Source organism: Pelodiscus sinensis, chromosome 2 (genome assembly GCF_052426305.1).
Source record: "Pelodiscus sinensis isolate ZL-2025 chromosome 2, ASM5242630v1, whole genome shotgun sequence".
Lineage (NCBI taxonomy): Eukaryota > Metazoa > Chordata > Testudines > Trionychidae > Pelodiscus > Pelodiscus sinensis.
In genome coordinates this window covers 117,798,467-117,818,027 of record NC_143053.1, presented here as the reverse complement: position 1 = coordinate 117,818,027, position 19,561 = coordinate 117,798,467, and the positions used below count along the sequence as shown (strand labels likewise).

At 42.5% G+C, this 19,561-nt stretch overlaps 2 protein-coding genes across 4 annotated transcripts in view; one reads left to right on the top strand and one right to left on the bottom strand.

Annotated features, from left to right (window-relative positions):
• Nucleotides 1-6,454, top strand: part of PSMG4 (proteasome assembly chaperone 4) — a 28,474-nt gene extending 22,020 nt beyond the window's left edge. The window contains exons 4-5 of one of the 2 annotated variants that reach the window (XR_012901684.2): nucleotides 2,949-3,016; nucleotides 6,144-6,454. The gene's annotated coding sequence lies outside the window, so the exon portion shown is untranslated. Of the gene's footprint in view, nucleotides 1-2,948; nucleotides 3,017-5,623 lie in introns of both variants that reach the window. The other variant, XR_012901683.2, reaches the window with a different exon arrangement.
• The window catches only part of SLC22A23 (solute carrier family 22 member 23), a 183,360-nt gene that overhangs the window by 6,285 nt on the left and 157,514 nt on the right, over nucleotides 1-19,561 (bottom strand). Inside the window, exons 6-10 of one of the 2 annotated variants that reach the window (XM_075921326.2) lie at nucleotides 19,307-19,402; nucleotides 14,067-14,169; nucleotides 9,617-9,849; nucleotides 6,376-6,408; nucleotides 5,599-5,722 (exon numbers count right to left, since the gene is read on the bottom strand). In XM_075921326.2, coding sequence (XP_075777441.2) covers nucleotides 5,599-5,722; nucleotides 6,376-6,408; nucleotides 9,617-9,849; nucleotides 14,067-14,169; nucleotides 19,307-19,402 — 589 coding nt within the window. The remainder of the gene's footprint in view (nucleotides 1-5,598; nucleotides 5,723-6,375; nucleotides 6,409-9,616; nucleotides 9,850-14,066; nucleotides 14,170-19,306; nucleotides 19,403-19,561) is intronic. The other variant, XM_075921327.2, reaches the window with a different exon arrangement.

Here is a 19,561-nt window from a genome sequence, read left to right as displayed (position 1 = left end):
ATCACGTAATCACATTTTGTTGTTTTCACAGGGCCCCTGCCTCCTTCGGCGCACAGAATGATGGTGCTCACCGAATGAGCAACTCTTCAAAATGTTGTTCTCTCTTTACTGTTTAGTGCATGGGCCGCTCCTCACCAGTCAAACCAAGCTTTGCAGACAGTTTTAAATTTCTTCACTGTCTTTTCTTTGGTGCTCATCACAGCAGTATGTGAGGGCTCCATAAACATTAAACTTGGTGAAAGTAAATCACAGCACCCTTGTGAGGGGAGGACTGGCAGGGTCAGTATCCTCCTCTAGCGATGGAGAATTAGGGCAGAGACACAGGCATTGACTTTCCAATGTGCTGTTATGGTGCTGGGCCTACAGATGTGCTCCAGGCCTTGCCCCAACTCCACCCCTTCTCTCAAGGTCCCAGTTCCGCCCCATCCCTGCTGCTTCTCCCCTCCACTCCACGCTGCCGAGCCCCCTGCATGCTGCGAGACAGCTCTTCAAAAGGTGGTAGACCCAGAGAGGGAAGGGAGGCACTGATCGGGAGGTGGCAGGAGGCGCTGACCCTTACATAGCACTTCATATCTTCAGAGTACAGCTCTCATGCTCAGCACTTCTGCAACCCAGAACTAACCCCTTAGGGCCATTTGAAAATTCCAGCCTTACAGCCTCTGCAGACAGGCTGTTCCACATGCAGATAGAGAAAAGTTGCTGGAAGTAACCTAATAGCAGCTATGACCCAGCAATTGGTTCCTAGGACTGGTTTCACCTTACTGACTAGATCAGAGTCCTCAATGCAGCAACACTTTATGTTCTCCCTCAGGCTGCTGGATTGGGCTTATCCATTCCCTACCCTGTGCCTCAGTAGCAGGTTTCCCAGTAGCTCTCATTTACTTTTGTACTTTTCTCTGCTGTGCTCCTTCGCCCTCTCTCCCAGCACAGACTTCTCAGTCACCTGTCTGTCTGCAGGACTCCACTACTGCAGCAGGGTGATTTCAGGACACGTATCACTGTGGTACTCTTTCAAGGCCTGATACCAGCATGCTGCCTCATTACATTTACATTCTGCTTCTTTGGTACACAGACAGTATTACTTTCTTGTGGGTCAACATTCTGCAGTTCCCCCAATTTCCAACCCTTTCCACAAAACCGAAACTTCAAATTCATTGCTAAGCTTTTTATTACCCACATATAGGTTACAGCATGATATAAATCAAACCCATGCTATAAATCTCAGACTTCTGGATTTTCTCTGACCACCAGCCATCTTGCTCAAAAGTTAATCCCCATATCCAGGATCTTTTCAGTATCCATGGATTTACAACTTGGCTGCTTAAGTGCAGCAAGTGTAGGACACCAAAAATATGCTACTCCAATCAGCAGAGCAAAAGCAGGAGGGCTAGCTCAGTAGTTTGAGCATTGCCTACTAAACCCAGAGTTGGGAGCTCAATCCTTGAGGGTGCCATTTAGTGAACAGGGAAATCTGCTAGGGATGGTCATGAGGGCAGGGGACTGGACTTGATGACCTCTCAAGGTCTCTTCCAGTTCTATGAGATCAGTATCTCTCTCTAATTTATTATTATCCCTCAGTGCAATGTTTATTTAGCTTTTTTTCTCCAGAGGCAAGAATGGTTTAAGTTTTACAGAATAAATTGAATTTTTGCAAGGCCTACTGGATTTTGTGATGTAAGTAGACATTTCGAGTTCTCACATTAAGCTTTAAACTTTTCACTGAAAAATTAAAACCTACCAAAATCTACTGTTTCTTCAATTAAATACTCTGCCACATTTAAGTAACTTTATGAATTTATACTCGCAGGGGTATTCCCACAGAACCACCATGCGACACCCTGTTTGAAAAACCACATCTATTCAGTATTGTACCTCAAAGACTTGGAAAAAAAAGTTGACTTGGATTTTAAAAGCATTTAAATGAATAATTGAAATTCATCCTGAGTGCAGCGCGTTGCTGTTGTTCACTTTGCTTTCTCTTGCATGGTATAACGATGGGCAGAACTCAGAACTTTTCTGAGGTGCTTGATTTCTAGATTTTGTTCTTGCTCATTCACGTTTTCTAAGATTTCATAGTGCAGTTTGTTTCAACTTGCTTTAAGACACTGAATATTAACTGACTACAGCTCAGTGTTTCCAGCTGTGGTTTGGGCATCTGAAATGGACACATTGGACAAACCAAACCTCTTCCTCATTTTGCCCCCCTCCTGTCTCCCCTATTTATTTTGGTCCTAGACATCCAATATTCCAGTCATTTGAAGAAGTGGGCTGTGCCCACGAAAGCTCATGATACCATCTACATGTTTTGTTAGTCTTTAAAGTGCTACCAGACTATTTGTTGTTTTTTCAGTTCATAAGAAAGTAGCCACTGTATTTGACTTCTGCCATTCTCTGCGTTACCACTAGAGAGTAGGCTTTGCTTACACGTATGTAGTAACAGTGAGAACAGTACAAGATGGCCATTTATAACTGCTCTTGTAATCATCAATGGTGCAAATGTTGAAAGAGCCTGGTTCAAAATTTGTAGTCTAAGTTTCCCTCATCATAAATTAGAATTTTTCCTGGTCTAACTAGAATTTTAAACATCATCGGAACACTTTACTTTTAATTATTGAAAATATTATTTATTTACATTGTAATTGTGCCTTAGAGCCCCAATCTTACTCCACTGTGTGAAGTGCTGTAATTTAGCATCTGGATTTGATTATTTGGTTTAAAGTTAACCTCAGCAACCTCCTCTCAACTTCAATGAGTATTTATTCTAGTTAGTGGCCAGTGGCTGATGGCTAAAAATCCCCACTGTTCCTCCCACATACTGTCTTTCTTCATTGCTGCTATCAGTAGAGTGGAAAACGCGAACTACCAGAAATAAGCAATGCCAAGGCCACGCAATACGTACTTACTATTTATTCCCTGGGGCATAACAAGTACTGTTCTCCATCTTTTAGAGCGGAAGAAGGGAGAAAAACAGAATAGTCCTCCCAGTTAACACCGGTCTAAAGCCTTGCACTGTTTGGTAAGTAGCACAGCCCCCAGTGGCACTCTGATCGTGCTTGTTGGAGGCTTATCAGCTTCATTTGGTGCTTTAATTCAGTGTTTGAAAGGAGCTTTTTAATGAACTCCTTGGCACAAAGAATTTGAATTCTTTAACGATGCTTTAGTGCTTAGCACTGCGAAATCAGGGCTGACCAGCATTAACATATCAGTGTAATAAGGATCCCAACAATAAATATTTGTGCTGTTTCTGGGAGCTTTTATGTCTCTGCAACATACATTGTAGATTCTATCAGGAAAATAAATTGGAAACTGATGTTGGGGCTGCTCAAAAACAAACTTTTGCATATTGAAAACAAGTCTAGAAGTGTTGGCAAATGCTATTGATTGTCATGGTAGCAATCAAACAATAGCCAATCTACTCGTGTAAGCACCTTAATATTGAGACTGTTTTTCCTCACAAGAAAAATATGAATAAAGAATTAGTCTGAAAAACCTAGTGACTCCCCCAATTCCCTTACTCTGGCCTCCCCCAAGACTTTGACTGGAACATCAACTGAGAAAATTGGTCATGTCCTGACAATAAAATGCTCTGCCAAATTGCAATGCACAATGAGTGGTATTTCATAGAGACAACTGCCCTATAACGGGTGTGAAGGAGAAGTGGCTGGATGCCCATTTCAAGATACCAGAGCAAAGGCACATCATCAGCTTAGCAATGCCACTTCCATCTGAAATGCATTAAAAACAGAACATACTGGCTCACAGCAAGAGAGTCCATCTAGGATCCCATCCTCTAACTGTGGCCAGTGCCAGATGCATCAGAAGGAATGGACACAGGGCAATTATCAAGTGTTGTCCAGTGTCAACTTCTGGCAGTGATACCCAGGAGGTAGGAGTGGACTGGGAATGGGGGTGTGGAGTCTGGAGGGAGAGGTAGGGTGCAGGAATTGGGACACTTGTCTGGGGCAGCTCCTGCTTGGTGGGAGAACAGGTCACCAACCAAGTGTTCGTAGGCTCACCCCCCACCCTTCCCACTACTCTCACTGGTTGTGATTCTTGGCCAATGGGAGCAGTGGGAGAAAAACTGCAGGTATGGATGGTGAGCGAACCTAGGACTGATGGAGGCAACCGCTAGCCCCACCTCTTCCACTCAAAACTCCACCCCTGCTGTCCATGGTCCTAGTAGGAGCATCCCACAGCTCCTCTGGAGCCCAGGGAGGACTGGCAGAACATGGTTCTAACCTCAGTGGGACTGAAGTCTAGACAGCACCAGCAGACTAGGGGAGCTGCACAGAATGGGCTGGAGGCAGACAGTGGGCGGGGCTGGGTTGACAGTTTGGGAAGGCATTGCCTTCCTTTGCCTCTTATCCCTGGCTGCCTACACCTGCAGGCAAGCTCAGGGACAGAGAGCTTACCTGTGCTATTGGCAATGCATGGGGCTCCAGCCTGAGGTGGGGGGGGGGGGAGAGAAGAGAGGAACAGCAACATATGAATCAGTGTTTTCCTGCCACCGCCAGGCAGAGGCAGCCCAGAACACAGCATGCAGAGGCTTTAGTGGCTGCATCCCAAGGCCCAGGCTAAAAGGGTACCCCTTAGCTTGGGGCCTTGGGTTGCAGCCCCTAAAACTCCTTTCACAATCTGGCCCAGGAGCCAAGGCTCAGAGACTCGCTGAGGGCTGGAGCATGAGAACTGGCTCATTCCCTTGTGACGTAGTGTTGGTACCTTGCTGGTTGCTGGGCTTGGGCTGTGGGTGACCCCCACTGGTTACTGTCTGTACCACGACCCAGCAGAGTAACTTATGGGACAGGGAGGTAACTTGTTCAACCAGTTACCTCCCAGGGAGAGGAACAAAGGAAGGTGGAATGCCGCCCCTGGCTGGGGGGCAGGGCTGGAAGGGACGGTCTTTTAGTTTCTGTGTGGATATAACCAGTTAACCAGTAAGCATTGCCCTTACCAGGCTGGAGCAGTCCTCCCTCTCCCCTCCCCACATCCACAGGATCCCAGTTAAGCAGTTAAACGTAATGTTTAACCAGTTAACTGGTAACCTGGATTTTACATCCCTCTACTTGCTTGTTGAAAATGGAGAAGATAACTTCTTTTCCCACCCTTTCTGGATTGGAGAACTTCCAGTTCCCTTTCTGCACTACTACTGGCTATCCAGTTATTCCCATTTTGCCTGTGCATGTTTGATTTTTTTCTTCCTAATTGAAGTACTTTGCACTTGTCTTTTGATTTTAGACTAATTCTCCACTTTATCAAAATATTGTTGAATTGGAATCCTGCTCTCTGCCCCAAAGTGCTTGTCACTCCTCCCTGCTTGGAGTCGCACAGAAATTTTATAAGCATTCTCTTCACTCCATCATATAAGTTGTTAATTAAAATATTGATTAGAAGAAAGGGTGAAACTGTCTGAAACAACTGAAATAGTTTAAATAAATATTTATATACAAAATAGCTCCCAAGAGATTGCTCCGATTACTGAATATCAGCTTTTTAGAGATTCCGCCTTACATAAAGTCTGATTTATGTAATAAAGTATCAATAAAGTGAGGACTTCTGAACTGGTTTCCCACCCCGAATTTGGAAGTCTGGAAATCTTACCTTATTACTGTTGGTGTGATTTCAGCACAGAAGAAAACACTAAGACTTCCAACAGCATGCGAAGAAAACATACCCACAATGGAAAACGCAGTAGAGAATTTGTCCTTGACGCTGTCACTCATACCTGTTAGACAGACAATGGCACATGGACATTAAGTTCCATGGTCCACAAGTAATAAAACAAGACCACCACATTAAGTCACTCATTTGCCTTAGATGCAATTTTGAGTCTCCGTCTCCAAAATGTATGTAAATCAATGTTTAATAAGCCGTGTACTAAACTACCCAAAATGAAAATAAAAATGTTGTAACATATTGCTACAAATTAGCAACAAACAGATAATCCCCAGGTTTGTTATCAACAGCCATCTCAAAGATGTAAAGAAATGTCTCCCAACAATCTTTCAGGCTCCGAATTCTTCCCACCCAAATCTAGCAGTCACATGGAGACAACCAGAATTAATCATGGCCTAGTTCAGTTCTGTGGTTGAGACACTACAGAAGTTGCAATAAAGGAAGATAACATGTTCTCATCTTCACCACAGAAAAAAATCCTTACGTTTCAACTGATCAGACCCCAAAGGGCATTGAACAGGAGCTGTAACAACAAGCAGCCAAGAAGAGTCCTAGCACGTGGAGCTGAACAGCAACCTTCCATGTGGACACTGGCAGTTATTGCAATTGAGCTCTGCATTCTCAGCGACTGTGGCCTTTCACATACACCCACTTAGAATGGGAGCAGTTCTCAAACCCTGTACAGACATTTGTGAACAGTACCTGAGTCTGGGAGTTGACTATATTTTCCAATCACTGGATCCAAGACCGCAAAAGATAAAGACAGAGAGAGAGAACAGTGCATTTAAATATATGATTTATTCCAAGTGAAAAAAACAAATACATAACCCCTCCCACTCCAAACCAAACCACAGCCTGCCATCTCCTCCTCATACCCTTTCTTTTCAGTGTCATGACTGGATTGGAATAGTCTTTCAAAACCTGCGAGGAGTCCTGTGGCACCTTATAGACTAACCGAAGTGTTGGAGCATAAGCTTTCGTGGGCAAAGACCCACTTTGTCAGATGCATGCATCTGACAAAGTGGGTCTTTGCCCACGAAAGCTTATGCTCCAACACTTCGGTTAGTCTATAAGGTGCCACAGGACTCCTCGCAGGTTTTGCAGATTCAGACTAACACAGCTACCTCTCTGATACTCTTTCAAAACCTGTTTGACATGGCATGTAATTTCCAGCTCTCTTGCCAACTGGAGGATGGAATTTTAATGAGATGATAATAAAGACACAGTGGTAAATCATTTGAAAAGACCCAGAATTAGTGGTGAAATTAAACAATAGTCTCTGTTGGTAACGAAGGAGGAAGAGAAACTGCAATCAAACTTTGCTGTAACCCTGAGGGAATGGCCACAGGGGCTTTAGTTAGAAAAGGAAACCATTCCAAGCAGCCTCCCTGCATTGCTTTCCTCGTTGCCAAAATCCAAAGTGAGTTTAGAGTGTTTAAAATTATTCACAAGCTGCTTTTTGGCCCACATTCCTATGCAACCCTAAGTAATACTACATAACGAGCAGAACAATAGTTACGTGAGCCTGGCAGAACACCACAGCTGCTGGGTTACTTGACAGAGCTTAGAGAGGTTTGGACTCAGTTTTGAAGAATTCTGTTTCTTTAAAAGCATGCTTTTTGTATTTCATTATGCACCATTATTGTGACATGGTGGCAGCAAGCCTTCCCCCAACACACACAGACACTCACACCTGTGGCAGGAGCTGGAGTGACGTAGCAGCCTGCTATGCTCCACCTCACCACCCATCTCTCCACTGGGCTCCTCTTCACCATGGCAACAGGCTGCGGATTGCCCCAGCTGGGACACAACCTGCTGTGCTCCTCCAAGCCCTGCATTGCTCAGGAGAGCAGAACACAGCAGGCTGGGGATAGGCCGGAGAGCTTTGTTTCCTGCCACCACAGTGAATGGAGCAACCCAACTGGGAGAGGGCAGGAGTGGCACAGATTGCTGCATGCATTGCTCTGCCTCTTGGGCTCCCACAGCTGTAGTGACTGTGAGGGTGGTGGGTACCCTTTCTGACACCCCACACTAGGTCCCCTAGGTAATTGCCCAGGCTGCCTTGGGCCCTGAAGGCTCCCATTACTATGGGGGACTGCCCCAAACTGTCCTATGGACAGGAGGGCTCTGTGAAGTGATGAATCTTTGCTATGTATTTGTATCTCAAGCATATTGTATTCTGGGGATAAGACACAGAAGACGGATTTACATTAAGAGTAGTCAGTCATGGTTGATAGGCCAATTAAGCAGAATCAACTCTCCTGATGGGCCCTTCCGGAGGTCTAAGAAAATAAGTGGACAATGGATGTCTCATAACTTAGTAAGGGCACACAGAACATCTGATCCCTGACTCAGCGCCCATGTTTGTGCCTGTAACCATCCACGTATTTGAACTGGGGGCATAAATTGAGACTGTGATATCATGTCCTGGCCTCTTGCCTGCTCCATATCTCTGAACTATGATTTCTAACAAAGAGAAGCTTTGAATATGGACTGAAGACCTCCAACCACTTGGGTGATTCAGAAAGACTTACTGCAAGCTCACATCACAGCTATTATCCTGATTTACAAACTATCACATGCAATATATATGATTCACTTTAACCATTAAATTGCTTTTTCATTAATAAAATTTGAATTAGTTTACTAAAGCGTGTGTTTGGTAAGATCATGAAATATATATTGACCTCAGGTGGGTGTCTGGTTTTCTAGAACTGGAAGAAGTTAAATGAGTATTAAAACCAGAAATAACATAAGATTATCACAAGAGACTGGTTTGTCTGGGTGATGCATGAGAGGCGAGAGAGCCTGAGGGGACAATCTTTGGCTTCATAATAACTAGTACAGTTTTTTTGGAAGCACATTTTTGTTACTGGCTTAATGAAGTCTTACGATAGAATACACCACCAGTCTGGGGTATATAACCTGCATTCTAGCAGTCTGACCTGAGATTGGGGTTCTTAGCTGTGTCCCATACTAGGCAGTGTGAATTACTTAGATACATGCATGTGCTATCTGTATTTCTTAATTATACCGATATTTGTATGTTGCCAATGTGTGGCCACACATATGTACTAAGGGGGAGGGAAGAGATAGAGAACATACTTCCTGTGCGGGTGAGTGCTCCCAATAACTTTATAGTAGTGAGGTATGTTCCCCCCCTTCTGTCAAGCTGTCTTTTGGGGGAAAAAGCCAGGTGTTCAGATACTTGCCTTTTTCAGCAATCTCATACAACCAGAAAGAGTATAGCCTCACAGACATGGTGTACACTGTTTTTGTGTCTGATAAAAACTGCCTCTTTTGCAAAAAGTAAGAGGATGGAATTTTGAGACTCTGCCTTCAATCAATTCAACTTCCTAAGAAGGGTCATTGCAAGTCAGAAAATCTGAGAAAAGGAACCGTGAATGGTTTCCTTATCTCTCTTGCCTATTTCCTCTGCAGCTTTCTTGGGGGGAAAAAATCTGCTAAAAATTATATAGCATTTCCATGCACTCTTGTAAGAGAACAGAATTTTTCCCCCTTTTTTAATACCCAGACAATTTTGACACATTACCAGAGATTGAAATCCACACTGTTTTTAATGACTCAACATGGGTGATTAGCTCTGAGCTCTGGTACAGGAAAAATTCCCTGCACCTAGAAAAATGAACTGAAAAAATAAAGAGGAAATTGGAAAGGGAACAAAAAGGAATTTCACTGTAGTTGAATATGGACAGATAATGGGCCAATATCTACAGTGACTTACATTCCCTATTGCTTTCATTAGGATTGTTCAGTGTGTGAATCCTCACCATCCAGAGAGAGCTTATTTACTGCTCTTCTGTTCTGCAACAGACAGGCTTTTTCATACATCAGTTGACTGATTCAAGGCCTCATGCAGCTTTGAAATGAAATGCTCTCTGACCAGTATATAGATGAAAGTCACTCTTATGCCCCCACTTACAGTTGAGAAGGCCTAACTGTAGAAGCGATGCCAAAGCTGTCAGAATCATGAACAGCAGCAGTCCTCCTCTTCGCCCTAGAAACCCAACGACGGGGCACATAGCTAGGCAGGAAGCTAAAGCAATCCCTGCCATGGTGTAGTAGTCCGCATAGAAATTGTGGGTGATCGCCATCTTCACTTCATGACCCATCATGCTTTTTGCAAAGCAGTGGTGTATCCCAAACCCTGTCAGCCTGGGGAAAACAAAGTGACAATGGGAGACCACTGCTGAACAGGCAGGCAAACATTCAAATTCAACAAGGGAGTGGCAAGAAAAGGAAAACCAAGGTTTTTGCGCGAGGAGGACTTCTCTTACTAAGCATATACAACACCTGGCCCAATAGGAGGCCCAGAGTCCTTTGAGTCTGATTCTACTCTAGATTTTACTATAATACAAATAAACAACAAGCAGAACATTGATCACAATAAAAGACTCGTATTCAACTGACCTGATTCTAATAGGTGCTAAGCAACAGCCGCTCCGAAATCAAGCCATGTGAAATTACATTTTTATTGTGTGATTGGAAGCAACCTGAAATCAGTCATGAAAACCAATCAGAAGCTGCCTTCAGATTAATGAAATAGGCTTCTGTTATTCTCAGTCTAACATCTGACCCCCAGCCTTTAAAATGAGCGCTGCTGTGATCAGGTTTATGTAAAAGTGTGATATGGTTGGGCAGTAGGAAGCGTGTTATAAAAGAGATCGCACAACTGACAGCAACCTCACTGCTCAAGGTAGTGCTGCTGCCAAAGTAATTTTTAAAATGCATATTTAAAGTGACATACTGAAACTGGATTTAATTTGCTACTATGACTGTTTGATACATTTGTTAAAAAATTAATGCCGGGTGTGGTGAGATTCATATGGATAGGGCCAGAACTTAGTGCAATGTAAATTCACCTTGCACTGACAGAGCCCCTGGTGCATTTTAGTACCATCAACACCTCCTCAGGCAGCATAACTCCGCTCCAAGAAAAGGGCCTTCTGTGGCAAATTCCATAGCATGTAGGCAATGTGGACCTGCTGCATTCCATTAACTAAGGAGTTCACTAAATACTGCTGAATTCATTCCACATGCACGTCATTAGGATACATTTGGACCTACATCTCCCAAATGAATGGCTAGTATGTTATATCAATACACCATCTAGCCAATTATTTTCAGGAATTTGAAACAATTTTTTATGGAAATGGAATAATGAAAGGCTTTTTGTTTTTTATTTTTTAAACAAACAAATGTGGGGACTTAACAGCTCAGTGAATGACAGCCCTGTGCATAGCAGACCAGTCAACGAAAGCCACAATAGTATTGTGTACCTTTTGGAACTAGAGAATCGATATACTTTACATCACACAAGTACTACAGGATACAGTTTTTTCTTGCACAAAATTTCATTTGCTTTAGAAATCTAGACTAATCTGTAGATTATTTACTTCTGTAGACAGATTTTACTTTGTCTGAACTATTTTGCTTGCTACCTTACAAAACATTATTTAATATGTAACTAGACAACGCTAATATATAAACACAAATATATGCAGAGATGATCCATATAATAAACTGAAGATGCCTCAGATAAATGATTTGTTATGCAATTTATTACTTGCACTCTTCCCTTTAATACACATCCCAGAGATTTATTTTCACATCTGAAAATTCTCGATTCAGACAGTTGCCTTTTTTCAAATGAATCAATGTGCCCCAAAGAAGTTTCTTCTTTTTTCCTCAAAATGTCTTATCTTTCCTAAAATTCACACCTGCTTGAATCTTAGGACAGACTACATTATGTAGGAATAGAAACAGCTCTTCTGTCCCTATTGAAACTTAAAATCTGCATGACAAACAGGAGTTCGATTCACATGCTTAAAAAAAAAAAGCAAACTTCTCCACTGAAAACAGCCAAAAATCATCTCATGGTTTGTTTTTATTCTGGTCTTGGGAATTTCCAAACAAGTCTAATTTGGGGTAGGAAAGGGGGAATTCATACAGAGATAGTGTTCATAAGTCCACTTAAGTTACTGTAGTTATAAACTCAGTCTAGCAGCAAAATAATTGCTCCAAAATGTAGGACGACAATTCAGTGATTATTAAAAGCCCATCACCTCTTTCCTCAACTGACGTGGAAAATTAAGATGTTGATCCAGCAGCTGATTCAGCAGAGACAGATCATTAGAGTCAATGGGCCTCACCCAGGCAGGATCAGTTGATCTAATGCTACAATTCATAATCATATGGGTCACTGTAACTTCTCATGTGAGTGAAGATTACAGTTGGGCCCTAAAATCAAGTGGAAATTCCAACTAAGGACTGAGAACTTGTATTATACACACTTAATTTTCCTAGGGCAATTTCTGGTCTTGCTAGCACTGCTCCTTCCCAATTTCAAAACATCAAACTCACTGCCCCTTCACTTTCTCATTTCCTTCTCCTCCGTCAAAAGTAGTTAGGATCACTTTGAAATAGATTGCAAGTCCATACATATACTCTTATTGCACATTTAAACTTCAGCTGTGTGTGGAATAACTCAGTCAGGGCCTGATCCTGCAAACACTTAAGCACATGCTTAACTTCACCCAAGCAGATGTTGGCCAGACAGAGGCCTTATAATGTAGGTGTCACAATACTGTGTTTCAGAAAGTGCATGTTCTCTGTATACCCCTTTAATGATTTGGAGGGACTCCAGTCCTTTTTGTATAATTTTCAGGATATCACAGACAGTTACTATACAGGCAACAGCTTAGGATTTATTACCCAGCAACATCTTCCTCTGCCAACTTAATCCACTTAATTGTAGAAAATATTAAACAGAATGTAGATAAATTATGTAAACAGTGTTATAATTCTGCAGTTGATTACATTCAAATCTACCATATGTTCTTAGTTTCTCCTAAGCTTTATTTGAAATGAAGTGAAGACAAGATAGTAATATCCTTGGACTTATCACCTCATTTGCTCTCCTGTACCTCCCAGATATTTAAAGACGTGCAAATTAAACTGCTGGTCACTAATTTTCATGCAGGACAATGGGAATCTAGAGATTAACTTCTAAATTGAGGGAAACTTACAAGACCTCACAAAAAACTTCTGAATTATTTGCTTTAGATTGAAAAGGGACACCATCAAATGCACCAAAGTCATTAACCTGTTCAGACTGATCTGTGCCTTGTCATTGTCCATTGGAAACATAAGGTTGAATTTTCTAAAGCATCTATGAGTACACTGTGTTTTAAACCTGGAACAGTGAGTCTGAGGGCAGGTCTACTCAAGACCCAGAAGCTCAGTGTAAGGTATGCAACTCTAGCTACATAGAATACAGAGCTGGAGTCAGCTTACCTTAAATCGAGCTTGTTGCCATCTCCTTAGCGGGAGGCTGATGGGGACATTAAGAGTAGGAGTACTAGACACTCGCGAGGGTGCCCTCTGACTTAACTAGACTCACTAAATCAAACTCTGGAAGATCAATCACGGCAGCATTGATCTTCCGTGGAGTGAAGATAAGGCCTGAGAGCCCAGGTGAACAGACTAGAGTTTGTGCTACAGTGCTGAAAGCAGCACTGCAGATATCACAACCAAGGCTGGAACTCAGACACAAAAGCCCATCCACCTGCCTGGGTTTCAGATCCCGAGCTACAGCTGAGTCCAATTGTCTACACCGTTGTTTTTAGCGCTGTAGTGGGAGCCCCAATCTGTAGATTCAGGGCCTGTGACTCATTACCACTATTTAAAAACTTTATGTAGATGTACTCTAAGTGACTTTAGTAGCACAGATTCCATTGAAACTGGGAGGTAAGGACGGAATTCACATGAAAACTCAATGGAATTTGTGCTCGTCACACTGGAAAATCCAACAGTAGAAAGTTTGTGCAAGAGAGAGATCACTTGATCATTGACACACCAATGCCCTTATAGCAGAGGCAGACAAGATACGGCCAGCAGGGTGGATCCAGCCACCAAGTCTTTTAACTCGGCGTGTGGGCCCGCCCTTGCGGCACAGAGCAGCACCGCTCAAAGCAGCTGGCTGCTCCCTATGCTTCCGTCCCAGACCCAGCACCTCCTCCATAGACAAGTGCAGCCCTTGCCCACTTAACAAAACCTTGGAGTGGCCTTGCCCACTTAACAAAACCTTGGAGTGGTCACCTAAGATTATTGACCATCCCTGTTTACAGAGCTACAATTCGAGGGCCTCATGCTTTTTGCAGCTTAGAACATCAAATGACTACTTCCTTAAGCTTCTACAGGAGTTCACTCATGTAGCAGAACTCACTCAACTGATCTCTGATGAGACATCTAAGACACTGGATTAAGAGTCCTATACTGGGACAAAAGAGCCTCCACATTTCCATCACCATCCACATCTACTTTCAGTTTACCAATATTCAACATACTTGACAGGAATATATTGGACTTACGAGTTCACACACAATACTACAATGTTTTTCCACAGGTTCCTGGTTCCCACCACTTTAACAATGCAGACCTTCTTGGGCCTCCTGGTAAGCTCCTTCTCCAGCTCTGAAACAAAACAGAAGGTCATTCTCTTGGTAGTGGGGGAGCAGAGCAGTGCAGCGATGGGGTTTCAGATTTTGTTCTGGAAGAGGGACAGTAGGGTCCTCTGTCCCTTCTGCCTTAGAGCTCTGAAGATGCCATACCACCTTACACACATGCACATCTTGATTTGTTTCTCTCCTATTCTTCCATGTGTTGGTGGTCCTCTCTGCAGCCTTGGAGGGCTGCAAGTGGCTTCCTGCAGATTCCAATGCTACCCACAATTTAAAACATGTATGTAAAAAATTAATTGGGGAGTTAGGCATGGAACCAGATGGTTAGCCCTAGAGAGAGCTAGAGAGTGATGTCAAGTCAGGAGCGGCCCGAGGCCGGCTGCGACAGCTGGTGCCCCAGGCAGAAGGTGCGATCGGTGCCCCTGCCTGCACAGTAGTCAATGGCCGTGATGTAATCACGACGCACCCCGTGACATCATCATCGGGCACCCACGCCGGCGGCGCCCTAGGCAACTGCCTAGTTTGCCTAGCCTCACGTGCTGCCCCTGTGTCAAGTTGCCTGATATACACCAGAACCTCTGGTAGTGTTTTAGTCCTAATCAGCAACACACTCTGCTAGTGTTTCACCTCTCACAGACAGAGTCCTCGCATTTTTGACAAAACTGACAGCACTTCTGTAAGATGGATCTGTGCTAAGGAGTGGACTGGAAACTACCAACTTATTCAACGTGTGTTTCCAGGTTTCTAGAAATAAATGGCTAGCAGGTTGCAGCAATGAATCATCTGTCTTCCTCAACTTCAGTACTGCTGCAGCTGTGCTGGCCTAGAATGAGGGATGAGGTAACAGATTTTATTGGACCAACTTCAGCTGATAAAAGGGGCATGATTTCAAGCCCCTCAAGAACTGCTCTGAGGAGTACCAAGGCTTGTCCCTTTCACCAACAGAATTTGGCCCAATAAAAGATAATGTCTCCTCAGTTTCAGGTGTTCAGTCGTTTTGATGGGACACTAAAACAGAGGATTTTTTTTTTAAGAAAAATTATGGGGGCTCTTGATAGCTATTCTTTCTGATTTTAAAGCAGCACTCGATCCTGGAAGACATTGCTTGCTCTTGAGTTCAAGAAAAGAGCTGTGAACTTGACTGACACATTTTGCTATTGGAATCCTGCTGAGGCAGCTATGAGCTTACTTTTCTTTACCATTTTGTAGTGGAATATAGATAATCCTTAGGGAGAATAGACATTTGCCTAGTCTATGAATGATAAAAGGCAGAATGAAGGGTACTATATTACCCCGACACCTAATCCCCAGAGATTAGATCATACTTTCCAAGATACCGTATCCGTTACAAATGGTACCAAGGGTAAAAGGCCAGTTAAAACTTAACCAGCTGGGGCTAGAAAGAAACATTACAACAGTTCCACATTCCAGCAGTACAAACTGTACATGCCTTAACACTTCTAGATTAATAGATTCTAAAGCCAGGAGGGACCATTGTGATCATCCAGTTTTACTTCCTGCCTAACACAGGCCAGAGAACTTCCCCAAAATAATTCTTAGAGAGATCTTTTAGAAAAAAAAATCCAGAGATGAAGAATCTATCGCAATCCTTGGGAAATTGTTCCAATGGTTACTTACTTTCACTAATAAATGTTTGTACCTTATTTACAATCTGAATTTGTCTAGCTTCAGTATCTCACCAGCAGATCATACTCTGCCTTTGTCTGCTACCCTGAAGAGCCCATTACCAAATATTTGTTCCCCATGCTGGTACTTATAATGGAGACACTCCTTGACTTTTGCTTTATGGTAAACGAGCATGTGGACAAAGGGGATCCAGTGGATATACTTAGATGTCCAGAGGGACAAGGTCCCTCAGGAAAGACTCTTGTTGTCATGGGATAAGAGGGAAGGTCCTCTCACAGATTGATAACTGGTTAAAAGACAGGAAATAAAGAATAGGAATAAAAGGTCAGTTTTCAGATTGGAGAGAGGTAACTAGTGTTGTCCCCCAACGGTCTGTCCAGGAACCAATCCTATTTTACCTATGATCTGGAGAAAAGGGTAAACAGTGAGGTGGCAAAATTTGTAGAAGATACTAAACTACTCAAGATAGTTAAGACCAAAGCAGACTGTGAAGAGCTCCAAAAGGATCTCACCTGGCATTGGCCATTATCAGAAGACAAGATACTGGGCTGGATGGACCTTTGGTTTGACTCAGTATGGCCGTTCTTATATTCTTATAGATTGAGCTCCTTCAATCTCACTAGGCGGCTATGTTTTCTAATCTTTTAATCATTCCTGCGATTCTTTTCTGAACTCTCTCCGATTTATCAACATCCTTCTTGATTTGTGGACACGAGAACTAGAGTCTTTCACTAGCATTAAAAAAAAAATTACCCAGAAAAGTCTTGGAGTAGTCACAATATATACTGACTGTTTATGAGATCTCAACATGGCCTCCCGCAGTAGTCTGCATTAGCACACTTCATACATAAACAGTCTAGCTGTCTCTAATACCTCAATTTTTCCCAATCTTTAAATGGATATAAGATAAAAGAAATGAAAAACCGCGGAGAAGTAAAGAAAATTAAGGTAAGTGGGGGGCAGACAGCCAAAGAACACGTGTGTTTGTATTATCTGGAAGTTCTTATTTTTTGCATGGTAAATCCAGTAGAGAAATGTTATTTTGTAATCTAATTATTCATGCTCTTCACTGCCCGCAGACACACTAGACAGGAGTTCAAACTTTGGTTCTGAGACACGTTTTAAAAAAAAGGTCTGAGTATTCTGTCATGCTGCTCTCATAATTACATCTGAAATCTTTCAATTTATAATCCACAAACTGCAGCAGAACACACCAGATGACAGAATCACAAATACAGAGATCAGAACAAAGATATGTTGGTTATATAAAAGTAATTAAATTGTTTGCATTATGCTAGCAACTAGTTATCCCAGTCATAGATCAGGGCCCCATGTGCTAGGTTTTGTACAAACATATATGGCCCCTGCCAGTACACAACTGCTCCCTACAGAACTTTTTTAGTTCTTTGTCCAGTCTAGTTTTAAAACTTCTCGAGCAAAAGGCAATTCCACTTTTTTGGGAAACTATTTCAGCGTTTTAGTGATCAATATATAGCTTAAATTTTGCCCCTCAATGGGATATTAACTCAATCTTACCTCCTATACCATCCCAAATCATTCTTCTCCATTCCTGATTTTTATACTCTTTAGATATTTGTAGATCATTATCTCCCTTATTAAGCATCACTTCATCCATTCTATGGGCACTCAATCCTTTCAAAACTTCCTTATATATCAAGTCCTTTCAAACTCTTATAATCCTCCCACTTTGTTTCTCTCTTAATAAAGTTGGGGTGTTGTGAACCCAGCAGGAGGTGGGGGTGAATTCTAAAGAGGCAAAGTCCAGGAGAAGAACATCAGCCTGCCTTGTACGCCCCCCCCCCCCCCCTTATACTCACAAGGCTCTATCTGAGGTGTCTTGGCTAAGCATGGCAGTATGTCATGGCCTATTACAGAGACTCAGACTCAGCCCCATGAGCTGCAGGTGGCTCTTTAATGGGTCTACCATGGCTCCTGGACTGGATTTCCCCACTTAAAAACAACCTGCATTTAACATTTCTGCTTTATCGCTTCTTTAGGAAGCTGGGTATGAGGGAGAATAAGCTTTCTTTACTCATCAATTCACAGCCCCTTTTTATGTGCCTTCCTGTTCTCTACAGCATCCTTCATTGTAGCATTTCCATTCCGGCTCAGAGCAGAAAAATAATGAACAAGGAAGCTCTTTATAACTTTGGTGGAAATGACAACTATTCATTAGGAAATGTAACAGCCACACAGGAAGGAAAGCCGTCAGCCTCCGACTCCTCTGCACAAACTTTGAAGCTGTTGCATTTTCATGGGATTCTCTGCATCAATTCATGGCCGAGAGCGGTTAGAACCCAAGGGTTCCTGGCTCCCTACCCAGAGCTCATTTCATCAGCCCATAATGCCCCTCTATAGTAAGTTACATATTTTTAAAAGCGATGTTAAAGAACATTATAGTTCCGAAATCAAGAACATGCTAATGTTGGGAGGTTTTCGCTTGCAACCTCAATTCGGTCCCCTTGTGTGTAGGCATTACGATTCAGTCTTTAATTACATGATCACATGTTATTTTTCCCACAGGGCTCCTGCTTTATGCATTGAATGAGTTATTTAATATTTCTTTTTATCCTCCTTGTTCAATGTGTGGCCTTAGGACTAATTTCATGCACACCATCTAAACCTTGCACCGAATACAAAATTATTAGCTTCCTGATAGGCATTTCTGTGGTGCTCTCACCAGAGCATCTGAATTCTTCACAAAGATTAATGACAATATCTTTATGGCTAGCGATATTACCACCTTATGGATGGGAAACCAAAGCACAGTTTTAGGCTGAAGTTGTCAAAAATAGCCATTAATTTTTGGTGCCCCACTCGAAAAACGTAGGTCTTGATTTTTCAGAGTACTTGGCATTATACAGCACATTACAGGTTCAAATTATAGCTCCTGTTAACTTAAGCTGATCGTGCTCAACTTATCTCTAAATCAGACCCCAGAGTATCAAGCCAGGCACCCAGAAAACGAGGAACATAAAATTATTGGCCACCTGGGAAAAGTTTGGGTTACGTGACTTGCTTAACATCACAGAAGAACTGTAGCAAAGTAGAATCCAATGCTCTAAATTGGATGAGTAGAATTCCCAATATTTAGGGAGGTGCCTATTACCTCCCTATCCTGTCCGGATTTTTAATACATGCTATCTGTTCACACTAGCTACAGGGCAGCATTCAGCTGCCTTAACCATGACAACAAGTTTCAGAGGGGCAGCTTTGTTAGTCTGTTTCAGCAAAAAGAACAAAGAGTTCTGTGGCACCTTAAAGACTAAGAAATGTATTAGGGCATAAGCTTTCGTGGGCTGCACCTCATTTAATCAGATGCATAAAGTGGAAGTTTCAGTTTGGCAGGGATTTATACCTATGTACAAGGATGGGAGTGTTACATTACTAAATAGAAGATCAGTGCTAGGACTCCTTGTTTTTGCTTAACCATGACATTGTTCTTTCTCTTCCTGCAATCCTCTGCCTCATTCACTACACACCTTCCAATTTCTGCAACAAATGAGGTAGGGATTCTACGGACAACAGCTTCATTCCTGGAGCATCGTCCATCCTGTGCACTGAGTGAGGCAAGGGTCCTGTGGAAAAAATAGTGTGTGATCATGTAAATTCAAGATTACTTCAAAGCACATTAACAGAAGGAGGCCAAATTAAGTCTGCACACAATCTATTGTTAACTCTTGAGTGCTTGATTTTGCATGCTGCTTTTAAAATTGGGCTTTTTTAAAATGTAAATT